The 20,627-nt window shown below is 33.7% G+C and overlaps 1 protein-coding gene across 1 annotated transcript in view; it reads left to right on the top strand.

The window, feature by feature from the left end:
- LOC124541097 (NAD kinase 2, mitochondrial) overlaps nt 1–19,621 on the top strand; it is a 30,965-nt gene extending 11,344 nt beyond the window's left edge. The window contains exons 2-11 of the mRNA XM_047118925.1: nt 8,557–8,689; nt 9,333–9,497; nt 11,766–11,867; nt 13,007–13,115; nt 13,943–14,052; nt 14,683–14,803; nt 15,957–16,090; nt 16,729–16,868; nt 18,472–18,597; nt 19,140–19,621. Of these exons, the coding sequence (XP_046974881.1) occupies nt 8,557–8,689; nt 9,333–9,497; nt 11,766–11,867; nt 13,007–13,115; nt 13,943–14,052; nt 14,683–14,803; nt 15,957–16,090; nt 16,729–16,868; nt 18,472–18,597; nt 19,140–19,258 (1,259 nt within the window). The 3' untranslated portion in view covers nt 19,259–19,621. The remainder of the gene's footprint in view (nt 1–8,556; nt 8,690–9,332; nt 9,498–11,765; nt 11,868–13,006; nt 13,116–13,942; nt 14,053–14,682; nt 14,804–15,956; nt 16,091–16,728; nt 16,869–18,471; nt 18,598–19,139) is intronic.
- Nucleotides 19,622–20,627: the final 1,006 nt, after the last annotated feature.

The raw sequence follows: 20,627 nt of genomic DNA, 5'->3' as shown, positions 1-20,627 counted from the left end.
TAACACCCCTTCCGAAAATTTGACGCGCTCGAGTAAATTTTTTTTTTGTGCATTTTTGACTACTTCATATGCCTAGCCCCACCACGCAAACCGGCAGATTAGTATACCGTTGTTATCAGAGGCACTTGGGGCATACGTAGTATGAATATCTGACGCGCTCGAGCATGCCCAAGTAACTGTTTTTTTAACAGTTTTGAAAAACCGTACACGCCAAACCCACCGCTAAAATTGTTTTTACCATACGAGCTTTTCTTTTCGAAATTGTTTTATCTTTCGATTTTGATAGGTCTCGACGGCGCCGTTGAATTACGCCATTTAGCTACCTCGCCTCCCTAACTATTAAGATAAACAAAATACTAACCCTTGTTTTTAATGAATTATGTCTGGTTTACATATTGCGAGCTAGCGTGCCAATTGGTATATCTAGTGAATGCAGTGCAGCAACTCGCTTCTGTGTAAATTTACCATACGTGTTATTCGCAATTCTAAGTTGAATTTACCTTCAACATTTTTGGGTTTCACTGACCTGCTCACCTTCTTCCACCACTAGCCATGTATGCCAGTCAGTTACGAGAAGATCCTGATAGTTGTCGAGATACATCACTGTCTCATCTCATCTTGAAAACAGTTCTAATAAGTAATAATGATTCCGATAATATTCCGATTCAAGTTCAACAATTCTTAACAAGAATAATTGTCAATTGATTGATTAATGGTAAACGTGAGTGATTAATTTACGATGCAATTTCGACTGAACCTAAAACTAAATAGGCTATTTGACAATGCGAATAATAAATTGTGAATTATTGTAATCAGTGTATATTGTGAGTTTAGAAATGGTTATTTACTAACGAAATTTGAAAATAATACTAAATTTATTTAAAAATAAATAAATTAAAATGCATTTTTTTCAAACGTTTGTCACGTGACACAAAAAACGGTCCTGATTGGCCACACCACAGATTAAAATACAGCAAAGTGACGTCACCGACCCCATTGCAGCGCCATATTGTCCAAGTAGCGTTTTCGCGCGTTATTTAAATATAGAATTTTTAATATGATATTTTTCGGCAAATATGTACTAGAAATAAAAAAAATCAACTTTTACTGGGTTCCTTAACCTCTACTAAATAATATAAAATTGATTTTATAAACCAGTCAAATAGCCTATTGGTGTTTAAGTAATGTAACGGTATAAAATGTAAACTGGTAATAGACAACGATGAAGTTTCGATGTTATTGCTATAAATTTACAAGTGAGAACCAGAATTGGCCTCCAGATATGTCAAGCCTAGCTATTGATCAGCTGTTAAACATCTCGTTAATTTAAAACTGATCTATATGCACACTGTGAGTTTTGCTAAATACTCGTATAACTCGCTCGATCACTCACCCACTCGTCGTACCATCTCGTTAACTTAAATTATACTTTTCAAATTGTCAAAATGTCATTCACCTTTAAAAGATTAGTATAAATATTAAGAGTTGTATAAAATATTCCCACACCAATTTCTTAAAGCGGTAACGGGACTTATCTTCTAATTTGACCCAAAAAAATATGATCTAATGTTTGGCATTAAAAGTAAATACATGGTATTTATTTATTTATTTATTTATTTATTGTAAAAAGTTACACCATCGACTTATCACTAAACACTTAAAAAAAATAAAATATTTAATATGGGTAACATTCGAGGTGATACATCTTTATAGGTGTAAACAACATTGACGTTCAAAATTAGTAACCAAACTAATCTATGTAAATATAAAATCTTATTTTAAACTAAATTATATAATAAATTTAATAATTAAAAATAACTAAAACAAATCATAAAAGCTAATTATAAAATTTAAAAAAGAACAAAACTTAAACATATTACTTATAGGGTTTGAGATCGAACTATGAGATCTTTGGAATGTTTAACAAAATAATTTATATTATTGTGAAAGATGTCAATATCGCCGTTAGATGACAAGTCATTAAACGAATTCATAAGTCTGTTAATAGGAGCATATTTACCCAAATTTGTTTTAGATGTTGCAGTGATAAAGGGTTTTTCAATTGGACGTCTAGGTATAGTACGAGGAACTGCTAAGTTGATATGCTGGATTAATTCAGGTGAAAATATATCTCCGTGAATTAGCTTGTATAAGGTCAAGATATCAGTGATTTGACGGCGCATTTCAAGCGATATAATTTTAAAGTGAGCTAGTCTCGTATTATAGTTAGCTCGATACGGACAAGTGCGATCTTTATAAGCTAAAAAACGGGTAAAATTACGCTGTATACGTTCTAATCTTTCGACATGAATTTTATAAGACGGGTTCCAAATTGAAGAGGCATATTCGAGGTGAGATCTTACAAGGGAATTGTAAACACAAAGCAAAGTGGGTATATTTTTGAAGTCCTGGCCAGTGCGTTTTAAAAAACCTAACATCTTCCATGCCTTCAGTATAATGGTATCTAGGTGATAATTAAAGTTTAATTTACTATCCATTATTACGCCCAGGTCACGAATTGTATTAGACTCAACTAAAACAGTGTTAGAAATTGAGTAATTGGATGAAATCGGGTTTCTGTTTCTAGTAAATTTGATATGAACACATTTATTTATGTTGATATCCATTTTGTGTATTTCGCACCATTTAGAGAGAGCATCTATATCTGCTTGAAGTAGGGTAATATCGGATGGTGATTTAATAGGCCGATATATTTTTAGGTCATCAGCGAAAATTAAGCACTTACTAAATTTAACATCTTTTGAAATATCATTGATAAAAACTAGGAAAAGTATCGGACCTAGATGAGACCCTTGGGGAACACCAGATGTAGGTACAAATGCAAAAGAAGTATAGCCATGTGTAATAACACGCTGTGATCGATTTTTTAGGTAAGATTTGACCCAACCTAACAGATTACCATGAATACCGTAATGTTCTAATTTTGTCAGTAATATGGCGTGGTTTACCTTATCGAATGCGCTACTGAAGTCAGTATAAATAGCATCTATTTGAGTTTTATCATCAACATTCTTGGAAAGATCAGTTACGTAGTTTAAGAGATTACTAATTGTGGACCTATTCTGCCTAAAGCCATGCTGTTGCTCGGATAGAATATTTTTAAAATATTGAGTTATAAGTGGACAGATTAGTTTTTCAAAGAGTTTTGGAATTGTACTCAATATTGAAATTGGACGGTAGTTTTTCACATTACGCTTATCGCCTTTTTTATAAATTGGTACTATATTAGCAGCTTTCCATATTTCAGGAAATATCGCCGATTGTAAGGATTTCGAAAATGAAGCAATCCTACGATAAATCGTTAAATAATCGATATCAATACTATTTAACATTATTATAAATATTACGTTTTCGGTTTAGATCTTCTTAAGAAAGTACTTGTAATTAATTCACAGGAATAATCTGTATGATTATTTGAAGTCTTTTAAGACGGCTAGCTTGAAGTCCACAGAAGATCTGCTAAAAATATAAAATATTAAACGCAAAATGTGTTAAAGTTGAATGTAAAATATTTATCAACATCCACGGGTCCATGCAGTTGATGTGGATGTTGTTCAATTGTTTTTTTAATGAAATAAAGAAAAAAATAATCTGAAATGCTCCAGTGACCAGAACATGCCCAGCCCAATTTTTTTTATTTTTTTATTATTGTACATATTCGAGTCACCGTACGCTGTTTCGCTTTTACGTGTTGAACAATTACGTTAAGACAGGTTCAGCCGTTTATATAATAAATCGAAGTGATGTGCAAATCGCATATTAATTATACGCGATTTGCTTGATGTCATATAGTTCCTGCTTTTAAAGCGTATAATTTACAATTATGATAATTACAATTGAATTTTTTGCCAATCAGATAGATAGCTTATCTTCGTTGTAATTTAAATATTCGTAACAAATCCAGTCGTGTAATTGTATTTTTATATACAGTATAATTTTGAAGTTAATAATGTTTGTACTTCCGTGACAGATAACGAAAGGGAGGGAGAATCATCTAGATCTCTCTCTGCTACCTTTCCATTTCTCTCTATCCTTTCCAATTTGTCCATATTATCGATTTCTGATGTTCTTTTGGTCGATTTCCGAATCAGCTTTTACTTCTAAGTGAGTGTAAGCATTATCATCGTACGACGAGGCACGCACACTTTTGCACGAGAATGTTCGGAGAATTTCTGTCAATCAGTAATATGTAATCAAAATCTGTCTGCATTTTATCATCAGTATCATGACATTAAAATAATTCTTATTAATTTATTAGACCGTAGTAATTTAACGAGATAATTACAATGATTAAAATGATATTTAAAAAGTCTGTAATATTGGTGCATAGGTAATACTTGGTATTAGACTATATGCAGTCTGAAACTCTTTTGGAACAGGATCTTTGCAGAATATTTGTAACAGGATCTGACAATGCTTGATTTTTTATCCTACTCACTCATCACCGCTAGTCAGTAATAGTTAGTATTGTTTCGTTATGGTTTTAAGAGTGAGGGATTCAGTGTTACTAAAGCTACGTAAGATCTCATAGTTTCCAAGGTTGGTGAGAGACGAAAGGAATAGTTGGTATTGCTTTCTATCCCAATATCTATGGGCGGTGGTACCCATTTAACATCAGGTGACCTATTCGTCTATCGCTTACCTTTACCATAAAATAAAGATTTGTAGAAGCGTGATTTACATGTTCTTGTATTGAATAAGGATATTTGAATTTTCATTCGAGCAATGTAATTCATTTGACAGGCAGTTGCATTAATTGAGGGCATGGTCAATGAGAACGATCGTATAAAGTTTCCTATCATAATAAATTGACAAAATAACGATACGTACATGTTTCGTTTCGTCGTAAACAAATAGCTTATCGTCACTATTTTGTCGATAAATAGAAATTCCTCGGTAAGTGTAAACGGCCTTTATGTGTCATCGATATATTTGTTTATATTTTAGCCACAAGCTGAAACTAAATACTTTCAATGAATTGGTTAAGAAAATCTAAAAGATCTGGCAATTTGACGAGCTTAAAATAATAGAGGATACCAATTCAGCCCTTTTTTGTATCATAATCTTATTTTCAAAATGGAGGATTTCCTTTAATAATTAGTAATTGTTACACGACAGCGTATGTAATGAAGATTTTGTTTGTGTGGATATGGACCCAAAAATTGTCTTCCAACTGAAACAGTTTTAAATTGGAACCAAAGTTTTACACCACGTACTGGATTGAAGTGATTTTTTTCCCACAATTATGGTACTGATAACAGAACAATATGACATATTTTATATCGTAATTTGTTCCAATTTTCCAGTAAGTAAAGTTTTATTAATTTAAATCTATATGAAGTTTACATTACCAAAATTATTAGTAATTTTAAAGTTACTTGTCTATAAAACGATGTAAAATCTACTCTACTGTTATAATAATAATAATAACTTTATATTTCAAGTGACTATGATTCATTTTTATTGTTAGTGATACATATTACTTATCTCCTATGTTAGTGTAATAAATTAATTAACAAAAAACTATCACTAAATTGTAATTATGGTAGTAATTGCTGAACTAATCCGCTCGAAATTTATTGTTAATGCTCGAATGTTATTAAGGCTGTCCATAATACCGTCTCTAGGAACGACATCCCTGTCAGACAAAAATAATATTCTTTGTATTGAAAAGTATATGACCATACCCACGAGACCGCCATTAGTCAGCACGTTAAACTTTTCAGCTTCATCTTAACGTGATTTTAAATAAGCTGTAGTGCTTCTAATAAATGGAATATTTCAAGCGAAAATATTTTTCATTATCTGACGGTGAAACATGAGATTAGCGCAAAAACAAATTATACTCTTCTTTTTTATGTCATGAAATTTATGTCTTAAGAATGTGTCCCATAAAAATTTTATTCAACAAAGTCCATCTAAAAAAAAATAATCTTTATGTGTCAATAAGTACAATATATAAATAAGACGAAACCGCTTCACGAAGTTTCTCTCGATTGCATTCCGAACAATTCCAGTGTTTATCTCTTACCCTCTGCCCTTCCTCCGTTCTGATCGTACGAACCAATTCTTTCCGGTGCCCGCTAAATATAGCGATCAATGGAAAACTACCAGGCTAAGATAAAAGTATCATGCGGTTATTGGGTCGATGTTAATCTATCTTTATCAATTAATACACAGAAGCTTCATTTTTATCTGTTTCGTTAACGCAAATAAGTGATTCAGTTTTTCTGCACGAGTACAGAGATAAAGTTATTAAGTAAATGCGTCTAAGTTGGTGAAATGCGTAGTTTTATATTTATTCATTTTGATTAGAACCGTCTCCTTGTTTTATTTGATTATAAGGCTTATTCTGATGTCCTCGGTCCGTTGTAAGAAGCAATTTTATAAAAATAGTATTTTTATGCAAAACATGCTCCATAAATAAATTCCATTATTACGAACAGACTACTTATTTTGGTGGTGTAGTGCCATAAATGCTGCAAAATTCTGAAGTCAAAGGTTATAATTTTCATGACCTTAGGTAGGAGAATTATCCTATCATCAAGATATTACAGATTTTTTTGTTTTATACGTAAAATAGTCGAAAAAAACATTCACTTATTACGATCTAAATATCGATGATACAAAAACCCCGTTTTAAGCTATTGAGGAATTTCCATCTATCGATACGATAAATTATTTTGTTATCGTAAATAGATAATGTGACAGTAAACATAGTTATGATTGATGGATTTGATGGATGAAATTCCTGCCCTAGTCAGAAGAGGTGGCATTTGGTGACCACTTTCTAACTGCTTTCAGCCTAGGTGACCATTAACAAGGCTATATTCGCGTGCCCAACTTTGCCCAACAAGTGCAATCTGATTTTCCTTACTCTCACTGACGTCACATTTTCACTCACAGTGTCTTTTAAGGCGGAGGAGATTAGCTTATGGTACTACTGAAAGATTTTCGGAAGAAAAACCCAATAACATTTTAATAGCCTCAAGTCCTTTGTAATTGAAAGAAAAGAAGTATACCTCTTTAACTTATGAGTAAAAATACATCCATAAATAATGACAAAGTTGTTTTTAATGATTATTTCGTTAGATTATAAACAAATGACGAATAACAAATCGGATGTTTTTGTAAACAAATATGAACTAGAAGTCTTATAAGAATTGGTTTCGCAATGACATTTATGTTTTAGTTTTATATTTAGTGATTGGGTATAGTACGACACAAATTAGATGTAGCATCGGAAAATGGAATGGAATGAAAATAAAACCGATTACTGCCGTTTTACGCAACCAATAGGAATAGCTCCCTATTGCGCCATTCGACGCTATTCATCGCTATAGATTCACGCGTCAGAGAAATCAAGTGCATTTAAATCGACGCCTCAAATTGACGAATATATTAGGTTATAATATGATATTGCAAGTTATTACATTTGTGCAAAGATTATATTCGCATGAGAAATAAATATTGATAATTTGGGTTAGCGTACTCAATTCGGATGTGATCGGTTTTACGAATTTTGCCGATGCGACATCTAAGTTGTGTCGTACTATACGGAAAACATCAAGAGATAGTGTTAAATTCAACGAAGGTCATATGCCAGGTACAGTCGGGGTAAGAAAAGGTTCGTCACCTTAAGATCTATTTTGTGCTCTGTATGAGCGATAATCGGCATTACCGACAAGAATGACGTATTACGTCGCAATGATTTGATGTTTAGATTCAAAAGGTACTAAGAGTTTAAGAATTGACAAAGGAATGAATTTGAAAACTGACGAAGGTTTTCTTACTCTGACTGTACATATGACGACTTATAAATATATTTTTTACAATTATATCGTAAACTTAAAAACAAAGTTGTTGATATTAAGTATAAAAATAGCATTTAAGTAGTGAATCACTTAAAAAACAAAACACAATCTTGGCTTGATTAGATATGCCTTCAAAACAATTTATTATAAGTACATTAAATTAAGCCTCCCATTATTGACGATTTATAATGATTACTCTGTTTTGTGTTTATAACAAGGAGTAAATTGTCTGTATCGGCTAAATAATGCTTCAATTTATCAATGTCAGAACATCTTAACCGATGATTGCGGGTTCAAACCCAGGCAAGCACTACTGAATATTCATGTGCTTAATTTGCGTCTGTAATTCATTTCGTGCTCGGCGGTGAAGGAAAACATCGTGAGGAAATCTGCATGTGTCTAATTTCGTAGAAATTCTGCCAAATGTGTATTCCGTCACCCTGTATTGTAACAGCGTGGTGGAATATGTTCCGAACCTTCTCTTCAAAAGGGGCCGTCCTTTTGAGGAGAAGGCACAGCAATGAGGAATTCGCAGGTTGTTGTTGTTGTTATTGTTATCAATGCCATCTATTAAAATTTAAATAAAATAAGTGCCAACTGTGCCAAATTTATGCGTCGTGTATAAAAAAAATATTGTCCAAAATTTTTTCTAGAAAGATCGTAAAAATACTGGACCTATCTTAATTTTTTTGTCTAATGAAATTCTGTAATTAATTTCTAGGTCTTCGTCAAAGTAAGGAGCTATGCGACCGGGGCTCAGGTCTCACGCGAAAACAGCACGGCTCCAATGAACAAAGTCTGAAAATGCAGAAATGTCTCATCGTCTCCAAAGTGACCAGATATGAATATGAAAAGTAAGATTTATAATTAAGAAATGTCAATTATATCTTAGTACAAAAAATCAAAATATACTTAAACCAAGTTGGTTACAAGCACTTTTAACAAGAATCGTCATTTAACAACTATTTTAAGTGAAGCTAACACCGGTTCGGAAAGTAGATTCTACCGAGAAGAACCGGCAAGAAACTCTAAATCTTATTACAATTATATATGTATCTATTTTATCCTGCCTGGATGTCAACAAGTATTAATTCCACGCTTGTTAACGTCTGCATAATCTTGTATTAAATAATATGCCTTGTTTACCAATGTATTTTTTACAAATGATTTAAATTTATGAAACGGCAATGTTAAAAATGTCTGTGGAATTTTATTAAAGAAACTGACATCTTATCTCAAGGAGGATTAATTGACTTTGCGAAGTCGGAAACTAAGTTTAACCCAACTATATTCTACTACTGGACTAAAACTCTTTGTAGATTAAATTTGTCGTATTTAAACTCTCGGCTAAGTTCTCATCTCTAGCATCCCAAGTTGATTATTTTAGTCTCTAAAACATACAAAAAAATCAGCTTCAGGCTGTTACCAATTTTGACGTTCCAATTTTGAAATATCATTGGGTTTTTCTTAATAATTCTTATTTCTTCTATTTTTTAGGCACAGCCATGATAATATAGAAGATTCAAAGTTGGAGAAGATCCTGAGGAAGCGTGGATCAGATTACGACGCAATGATCAGCACTCATCGGGAACAGAAGGCGTTTGAGGAGAGTGTTGCCAGAAATTTGAAAGATATGGGGCTCGAAGTGGAAATGGCTAGTAGGTAAGGTATATAAATAATATTGTAAAAAAAATATAAAACCTCAAATTGCACAAGGGTATAGTTGGCTTCGATCGGGTGCAAAGCTGATACTAAATATACTACAGTTTTTTTTTATTTACGAAATCACATTAGACTATATAGACTATATTCTCGACTATAGACACGAATTCCTCTATTTATAAAAAAAAAACCCGCATCAAAATCCGTTGCGTAGTTTTTTAAAGATTCAAGTATACATAGGGACAGGAAAAGCTACTTTGTTTTATACTATGTAGTGATAATATAATTTCCTTGATAATGAAACATAACGGATTTAGATAATGATTTTCAATTTGGTTCTGTATTTGAAACAATAATTAATTAAATAACTATGACTTTCAAATCACGATAAAAGCCATTGATTGTTATTAAAAATTAAAGTGTCATGGTTGTATTCCGTTACTTTTACAAGAATCGAATATTTCTGATATTCACTGTTAAAGATTAGCAGTCATGCACGATTATGGTTTATTTGTTAGAAAGGCATTTTACAAAGTCATTTGATAGCAACTATTTATCACGTATTGTATAACAAAACAATAATACTAAAAATATTTGTGTTACGGTTATGCAAGTGAGTCGTTGGTGCATTGGAGATTTAAGATATGATTTATACTTAATTTTGGTGTCCGCTGTTGGTGTTAAGCACTTACAATTAGGTTTGCATTCATCATAGTTCCCAAGATTGGTGGCACATTGACGATGTAAGGAATAGTTAATGTTTCTTACAGCGTCATTGTCTATGGGTGACGGTGACCACTTACCAGGTGGCCCATATGCTCGTCCGCCAAATACAAAAAAAATACTATACGTTGGATAAATTGTCATTATTTAAAAGTTTGTTATGTTGACCTTGGATTACTCTCATTAAAGACAAGCTATCAGACAGAGTTTCGATAGTTAATAATATTTAATATATACATATGACATTTACGGAAATACCAACTGTCGTTTATTTTTATGTTCGTAATTTGATAAGATATGTATTCTCAAAATAATATAATTTGCAAATATTGTGCATTAAATAAATGTTTCTCTATCAATAAAGATAATCTCTGCATGTTTGATCTTTGTGATAAAAAAAAAATGTTTGAGTGATTGGGTTTTCTATTGACATCATCTCGGGGATTCTCCTACTTTGATGAAGTGTTAGATTTGAGATAATTTTGTCTGCCTTTGTCTGTTTTCTGTTTACATTCATGTCACGATAAAGGTCTACATATCGTCTAAAGACATCTCGGAATTTACAATTTGCTTAATTATCATTTAGGAAAATGCAGTCGAATTTCCCTTTAAACTTTCATTTAATCAATTTATAGAGGGCTACGAAATAATTTTTAGAACTAAATGTAGACTAAAATATAAGTCTATTTTAGTCTACATTTAGTTCTAAAAATTATTATTATTATTAATTATTATTTTTCTTGTCCAAAATTACCAACAATTATATCTGCATATAATAAGTAGACAATTGCTGTGTAACCTATTTAAATGGAAATAGGAAAAAGGATAAATGAACCTTAGATTAACATATTTCATGCAATTTGTTACTTACTTTTCGGCTATATTGTAAGTTACCAACAGTTCTTGATTTTAATGAACATGTTTTTATATATAATACAACACTATTGCACGTAATCACTTTTTTCACTTTAATATTCCTTCCAAATTCTGATCTGAATAACAGTTTCGTCGACATTCAAAACGGCATATTTTCGCAAATCCATAGATTTTGCATATGAATGTCATGGATTAATCGAGCTCTTGACCAATGATAACACTTCAATTTGGTGTCAATATTTGCTTATATGGTTTCTTTCCTGTAAATGCAATTTATATATAAAATATAGCTGAGCTCTTAGCAAATTGTGTGAAACACGTAAATCTATGCTTTTTTATCATTATCAGTTAGAAATCCATCCTCCAGCCCTTATCCCAATTTTATTCCATACTTCTCTGTCAGACGTCATCTCAAAAGTAACATTCTTTCTAACCATATCGTCTTTCATACAATCCATCCATCGTTTCCTTGGTCGTCCTCTACCTCTATATCCATCCACATCCATTCCTTTTATCCGTTAGAAATAGACTATAATAAAGAAAGGAAACTTAATAGCATGCGACCTCTACTCATTTCTTTTTAATTTATATACTTTTATAAGATCGTTATAAAATACGAAAGTCAATGCTTGTGCCTTTAGTAGTTTAAGTTTATTTCATTTGTTTCAGATTAACATACAACGAAGAATTAATAAATTGGTGCGACGTAGTGGTACCGTGTGGTGGGGATGGAACGTTCCTTCTGGCAGCTTCTAGAGTTCGAGATGCGAAGTGAGTTTGGATGTTTTTTAAAATCTCTCGTCTTAGTTTCGATAAATTTTCTATTCATAAAAAAATCGACTTTATGGCACTCATCATAAGGTCCACTATTAATACTTATCATGTATGTATAAATATGTTAAAAGACTTTTACCTCTTAGTTTCCATAAATTTTCCATTCATAAAAAAGATCGACTCTATGGCTCTCAACATAAGGTCCACAATTAAAATTCATCTTATATGACATGTCTTCATATATTTTTTCTTCTTAGTTACGGATAAATTTTCTATTCATTTCAAAAAGCGTCTTTATGACGCTAAACATAAGATCCACTACTAATAATTATCATGAATAAATATGTAAAGACTTTTTCTTCTTAGTTTAGATACATTTTGCATTCACTGCAAAAGGTGACTTTATGTCCCTTGACATAAGGTCCACTATTAAAATTTATCATATATACATATGTGCTCAAAGATTTTTATAGATACCAATTATTACTTCTGTAGGTTTTTGTCAATTTATTTATCTGTTACGATTAATTTATCGACGACCTCCATGGTCGAGTGGTGTGTACACCGGTTTTCATGGGTACGCCACTCTGAGGTCCCGGGTTCGATTCCCGGCCGAATCTATGTAGATTACCATTAGTTTGTTGTCTTGGGTCTGGGTGTTCGTGGTACCGTCGTTACTTCTGATTTCCATAATACAAGTGCTTCAGCTTACATTGGGATCAGAGTAATGTATGTGATGTTGTCTCATATTTGAAAGGCCAGGAGGGCTTTCACCAGAAGAAGGGCCTTCACCAGAACTCATTTTATTTAGAGCGGGTAGATGGGCGTGGTAAAATAAACGATCCAGTCCAAAATGTTAATTACAATTTAATAATCACTGTAGTCACAGGAATAGTTCGAATACACAGCACTTTCACACAAAAATCAACTAAGATAGTTTAAACAAAACGGCAATATGGCGGCAATCACAGCGATTCGTCATAAGTGTGGTAAACGGGCGCCGTCTCGTTTTAAGATGGCTGCTCGCCTCCAACGACAATGACGCTTCGCTAGGTTGACAGCTTGTCAACCTGATATAGGACGGAAACGCCGTCATATTTATTTATTTATTATTATTTATTATTTATGTGTTTCAGTAAACCAGTCATCGGTTTCAATAGCGCTCCACACAAGTCAGTCGGGCGACTTTGTCTGCCAACATGGTGTTCAAATGACGTCAAGGGTGCGCTGCAAGCGCTGAAAGAGGTAGTCCATCCCTTTGTAATATTTCACAACAACAACAGACTGTAAATTTCCCACTGCTGGGCTAAGGCCTCCTCTCCCATACAGAAGAAGGTTTGGAACATATTACACCACGCTGTTCCAATGCGAGTTGGTGGAATACACATGTGGCAGAATTTCTATGAAATTAGTAGATACATACAGGTTTAATATCCTGCCTGGAAGTTAACAAGTATTAATTCGATGCTTTATTATCGTCTGTTTAATCTTGTATTGAATAATATGACATATTTACCAATTTATTTTTCTATAAATAATTTAAATTTATGAAACGGCAAAGTTAAAAATGTCTGTGGACATTTATTATTATACGATTAATAATATCGCATGCAGAATAGTAATATTGCACTCAAGCATAGGAAAGACAGTGTTATTCTTTTAAGTGTCAGATAACACAATATGAGCTGAGATGGCCCAGCGGTTAGAACGCGTGCATCTTAACCGATGATTGCGGGTTCAAACCCAGTCAAGCACCACTATTTATATGTGCTTAATTTGTGTTTATAATTCATCTCGTGCACGGCGGTGAAGGAAAACATCGCGAGGTAACCTGCATGTGTCTAATTTCATCGAAATTCTGCCACATGTGCACTCCACCAACCCGCATTGGAACAGCGTGGTGGAATATGTTCCAAACCCTCTCCTTAATGGAAGAGGAGGCCTTATCTCAGCAGTGGGAAATGTACAGGCTGTTACTTTACTTTACTAATAAAATATATGGCATCTGCTACATATATTTTTACATATACATATGTATATCTTTGTTGATCTACAATGCTGTATTATTTTAGGGTAGGTTTACATGGATGAGGCGTTCTAGGATAAGGACGACGATTAAATCTGAACCGAAAGTTCTGGACACAATAACGCCAGTTGACCTGCACACATTGCATTATTGCAGGTAAGGAATATTTAATCAATTATCACCTTTGTTGTGTAGGTAATAAATGCGTTTTTGGAGTGGTAACTTCTTATGGGAGGGAAACAGTTTCGTTATGTAACGCGTTACGGCACTAGTCTGTCTCTTTCTCTCATGTATATGGCAGCGGTAAGTAGGCTATACCTTTCTCATTCTTAATCACAACGCTAGTCGTATTTCGGACAGTTCAAATTAACACTTCTGGCGGCCGTTCCGAAACGCATATTTATCTTTTTATAATCTGTAATTTTAAATATAACAATAATTGTTTGTTGTATTCAACTGAGATGTTTGCTAGTTGTCCCCCTAAAGATAAAAATTTAGATTATATTCAATTTTAATGTCTTATTTTCAAGTTCGATTAAATAATTCTAAAATGAATTAAATAGAAGTAATAGTCAGAAATAAGGCATAGAATAGTAGTATATTCCTTAATATTAATTATTAAAAAAAATAAGCCTGCAATTGAAAAATGCCAGTATGCTAAAATTCAAAGATTAAGCTTTATATGTTTTTCCGAGACTTAGGAAAAGTGAAGCACTTTGAATATCGAACTCTGTACTGATCTAACAAGTTCGTCTTTTAATTTTATGTGTTTAATTTTTGTAACAGGTATCCCCCAGTGTCAAATCCGCACGACAGTCCAGAAACTTCGAATAGTCCGAACTTCAGTAATGAGGAGTCAAATTCGACGCTGGCAACTAAAGTTTTACCGTTTCTAGCTTTAAATGAGGTAAGTACTTTTTTATTTGTAATAATTCCCAAATAACTATCGGAATTTTAATTTTTCTTACAGCGATAATGTCTATGGATGGCAGTTATCATTTGCATTGGCATTCTATAATATATTAACAATTTCGTACATCGCTAATGCATCACCAATCTTGGGAACTAAGATGTTAAGCGCCTGTAGTCACATTTAGTCATCCATCAAACCTTATAGCTGATGATTATATGATGAGACGGTGGTACCAGCTGGTACCCGGACGGACTTCCACAGATGCCCACCAAGAAAATTAAAAGTTTATACATATATTCTAATGACAAATGGCATAATAAATTGATACATAGTAAAAAACAAAGTCGCTTACCGCTGTCTGTCCCTATGTATGATGAAATCTTTAAAATTACACAACGGATTTTGATGCGGTAAAAAGAATGATTCGAGAGGAAGGTTTTTGTATATACTACATGGACAATATAGTAAAGAAACAAGAAAAAACTGTAGTATATTTTGTATAAACATTGCACCGGTGTGAAGCCGGGCGGGTCGCTAGTATACAATAATACATGCATCAACTAAGTTCCCACTGATAATGATCATTAAAATTTGACAAAGACTTAATATCAATCAAATTGACTATTGAAAGTAGTAGTTGTTAGATGACGAATGTAACGATAATAGTTCGTTTCATTTTCAAATTTTGTTTTGAACAATGATTTACTTATCGTAACAAATCGAAGACAACTATTGCGCGATTTAAAAACCCACTAATGCCATCTATTAGTGATAACTTATAAAAATAATTTGATCAACATAAACATGAACGGTAGTAGTAAGTTGTGTTTTTTTTTTTTTTTTTTTATGGTATAGGTTGGCGGACGAGCATATGGGCCACCTGATGGTAAGTGGTCACCATCGCCCATAGACATTAACGCTGTAAGAATTATTAACTATTCCTTACATCGTCAATGTGCCGCCAACCTTGGGAACTAAGATGTTATGTCCCTTGTGCCTGTAGTTACACTGGCTCACTCACCCTTCAGACCGGAACACAACAATACTGAGTACTGTTGTTTGGCGGTAGAATAACTGATGAGTGGGTGGTACCTACCCAGACGGGCTTGCACAAGGCCCTACCACCAAGTAAGTGTGTCTGTTCCAGGTATTCATAGGCGAGAGTGTGACCTCCCGCGTGTCTCTGCTCCGGCTGCAGATCGACAACGGCCAGTGGACGCACACGAAGAGTTCCGGCCTGTGCGTGACCACTGGCACGGGGAGTACTTCGTGGCATTACAGGTGAGCAGCTTTCTAATTGACTGGCATATCAACCCTGGCCGTGCCAGTGCGACCAACCATGGGAACTGTGATGTTGTGTCTAGTTACATTGGTTCATTGAACCTTCATTTATACGTTGGTTTTTTGCAGAAGAATTTATCTGGGATATTATTAATTTACCCAGACCGACCACTTAAAAGCTCTACCTCCAAATATAACCTGCAACCTTTCCTATAAACAACCTTATTATTTCTATGTCCATTTCTATGACTATTCCTTAAATTTATAGTCTTTAAAATATGCTTGAGCAAATGGTCCAGTGGTTTAAATCGGTTAAGAACCGATGATTGCGGTTTCAAACCCAGGCAAGCACCACTGAATTTTAATGTGCTTAATTTGTGTTTATAATTCATATCGTCCTTGGCGAAAACATCGTGAGGAAAACTGCATGTGTAATTTCAATGAAATTCGGTCACGTATCCAACAACCTCCATTAGACCAGCGTGGTGGAATATGCTCCAAACCTTCTCTTCAAAAGGAGAGGAGACCTTAGTATAGCGGTGGAAATTTGTAGGCTGTTACTGTACTGTATTGTAAAATGAGCGTAACACGGTAACGTTACCAATGTAACGGTATTTAAGTTAATATTGTTTTCCCAGTATAAACTGTCTCCGCACCCACTCAGTACTGGAGCTGATGAAGATTCTCGGCGAGGATTTCAACGTCAAGATGGACAGCTCCTTGGAAAAGGCGAGGGAGGTCACCGAGAGATATAACCAGAAGTTGATGTTTCCAGCAGGTAGGCTTAATACCAATAGGCTATTTGACAATGCGAAAAATAAAGTCTCAATTATTGTAATCAGTATAAATAGGCTGGTTATTAAAATCCATTTTATATTATTTAGTAGGAGTTAAGGAACCCAGTAAAAGTTGTGTTTTATTATTTGTAGTACATATTTGCCGAAAAATGTCATATTAGAAATTCCATATTTAAATAGCGCGCAAAAACGCTACTTGGACAATATGGCGCTGCAATGGGGTCGATGACGTCACTTTCCTGTATTTTAATCTGTGGTACATATAGTAGAAAAGCAAAGTTTACAAGAAAGTGACTTCATCATAAGCCCGGCCAATCAGAAGCGTTTTGTGTCACGTAACAAACGTTTTTACTAACGAAACATTTACTAACGAAAGTTGAAAATAATACTTAATTTATTCAAAAATCCATAAATAAAAATGCATTTTTTTAACGTTTGTAACGCTCCTGATTGGCCGGGTTTACGACGACGTCACTTGCTTGTTAATCTCGTTTGGCTACTGTATGTGGATTATAAGTACCACAGATTACAATATAGGCAAGTGACGTTACCGACCCCATTGCAGCGCCATATTGTCCAAGTAGCGTTTTCGGGCGCTACTTAAATATGAATTTTTTATTTTGATATTTTTCGGCAAGTATTGTTTGGAACATATTCCACCACGCTGTTCCGATTCGGGTTAATGGAATACACACAGAATTTATATGAAACTATAGTAGCGGCACGCTATGATGGCCGTTTTGACGTTTGCCCGCTCATGAAGTTTCGTATTCAATAAATAATTACATCAAAGGAGCAAATTGTTGTTCTTTATTGTCAATAAACGTCACGTCACCACGTGCAGTTAGTCATAAAATTTATCGAAAGTGATTTCTAAACTACAAATATTAGGGTAAATAGAACTATTAAATTAATAAAGGACGATTATGAAATAAATGTGAAAATAGATAATATTTTAGGAAATGAACTTATAATTAATGTGAGTCACGATAGCAGTGATAGTGAAAGCAGCAGTATGGACGACTCCGATTAAATATAGCCACTAGTGATTTTGGTTTCTTTTTTGTATCAACTTATTTCTTGTATGTAATGTGTTTATGAAGTTATTTATTCTAATTCTAATTTTTGATTTAAATTACTTCGTTCGAATATATTAGTTAAACTTATTTTATATTTTTTTTATTAAACCTTTTTAATCAGATACTACTTGCAACAAAAACTTTAATTAAATTACTTGCAAAAAAACAAAGATTTGAATATTTTATATCGATAATAAATTTACATTTCACATCACTTTTTTAATGTGTCAAAACGGCCATCGTATCTTGCCGCTAGTATAGACACATGCAGGTATTTTCTTTTACCGCCGAACATGAGATGAATTATAAACACAAATCAAACACATGAATAATCAGCGGTGCTTACCTGTGTTTGAACCTGCAATCATCGGTTAAAATGCACGCGTTCTCTCTGGGCCAAATCGGCTCTTTAATAGTAGCCTTACCTGATTTAATTACTGGACCTTGTCTATGGTCTGCGAGATCATATAAATCGACGAATAGACTAACAGAGGTGTGGTTTCAGACTCGGAGTACCTCGCGTACTCGGTGCGCGAGTACATCACGTTCGAGGAATGGCCGGCGCCGCGCGGACTGCGCGTGCGCGACCGCGCCGCCGCCGTGCGCGTGCGCTCGCACTGCACCGACGCCGGTGAGCTACCCGTCCCGCTCTTACTATATGCCGCGAAAGCGAGATAGGAGATGCCAATTATGTATTACTGATATGCTGAGTGTTTTGTTTTATTAATCACAGTGTGTTATTTAATGTTAGAGTTACTCAGTGGAAATGCGAACATGATTGGAATCAATTAATTGTCATTTTGAAGGTATTTTTACATATTGTTTTTTTCTAATGATGCAGTTATAGTTTTCATTGTTATAATTACAATTTAAGCTTATTATGACGTATGTAATGGCTTATACGTGACAATAATTTGTTATACGCGAAATATAATTTCCAGTTCATTCTACATATTATTACAATTTGCATTTGAGTTTGATTTGCACAACCTTAGAACCTGTACTGAGGGCTGAGGTACAGTAAAGTCAAGTTTCCTTAAAATTGATTATAGATAATAATTAAAATATAAATAAAAAAACTTGCTATCAAGACTACCTCTGAAATAAAGCCCCTCTTATTTCATATCTAGATTTTCTTGGATAAAAACGATTTAAGATAAACATTACTTACAGGCTTGGTCGTCGATGGCAGCGTATCGTTTCCTTTCAACGATGGCACAGAAGCGTTACTCGAAATCCACCCAGAAGATTCACTCATGACTGTGCACATGGATGACAAACTGCCGTATTGATAACATACGTCGAATTCGTTCGTATTTCTCCAGACTCTCCCCTGGGTAACCGCTATGCCGCGATAAGAAGTATACTTTCCGGTGACCCAGGATGATGCCGTGAGTGTAAATCATGCACAATCACAAATAATATTTAAGGTTTAAAGCTTCGATTATATGCTTTAAGTTTTTTTGTAGATTGCATTTATCGATATTGAGTGTTTTTTAACCTGGGTCACCGGTTGTGTCCCATGGTGACCCAGGGCGCATTTTGGGCTTACCGTGAGATTTAGCCTTTTTGATTGCGTGATGTACGGATAGAACAATAATTATGATAATGTTTTTTTTTATATATATGTCCCATGCACAAAAACTATATTCTATATGATGACATATATATATATTATATCACCCTTATAATACCAGGGGACGGAAAATCAGACAAGAACGCAATGAGTTTTTGTAACTGTTGAAATTATCACTTAAACTTAAAGTCATAATTTTATAAAGAAACTATTTTTTAAGTCTTAATTGTATTGAAGCTAAGGTAAGACAGTTAAACTTATTTAAATGTTAATATATCCTTTGTGATGCTATACTTTATAAATAATGTAAAAAAAGATACTTTTTTTAAATTTAATTCATAATTTAGCTCAAAGTAAAAATAGACAAGTCTAAATACTTAGTTTATTTTTTGTTATATCCAAAAGCTTATATAATATGTCATAATTTATTTTAAGATAAAATGGTTCGTAAACGTTCAATAATTCAAAATATGTTCAAATGAATTTATATAGAGATTAATTACGAACTCTGTAAACGAAATTTAATTCTTAAGTGTAAAGAAGTGTTGAATTATTATGTAAAGTCGATTCCAATGGCACTAGGAGCGAAGGTAAACAAACCTACTTTGACCTTGAACTGACATAACATCATTGGTCGAGAGTTTTATAGTCTGTGGTAATTACGGATTCGTGCAAAAATAGTTTTGATTATCGAATAAAATCCTCATAAGACGTGACGATCTTCGTGGTAGTGTGTACACCGGTTCTCATGATTACGACACTCCTAGGTCCCTCCCGGGTTCGAATCCCGAATCGATGTAGAAAAACTTCATTAGTTTTCTATGTTGTCTTGGGTCTGGGTATTTGTGGAAACGTCGTTACTTCTGATTTTCCATAACACAAGTGCTTTAGCTACTTACATTGGGATCAGAGTAATGTATGTGATGTTGTCCAATATTTATTTATTTATTATATAGGAACTTTAAGATATTCCAATCGAGAATTTTTATTAGTGCATAATATATAACGAATCGTTTTAATTATATGTTAGTCTATGGTTTGTTTACCTTAATCCTGCTGTTGGCATATAGTATAGTATAAGACTG

Source organism: Vanessa cardui, chromosome 27, assembly GCF_905220365.1.
Source record: "Vanessa cardui chromosome 27, ilVanCard2.1, whole genome shotgun sequence".
Classification (NCBI taxonomy): domain Eukaryota; kingdom Metazoa; phylum Arthropoda; class Insecta; order Lepidoptera; family Nymphalidae; genus Vanessa; species Vanessa cardui.
This window is presented reverse-complemented; position numbering and strand designations above follow the sequence as displayed.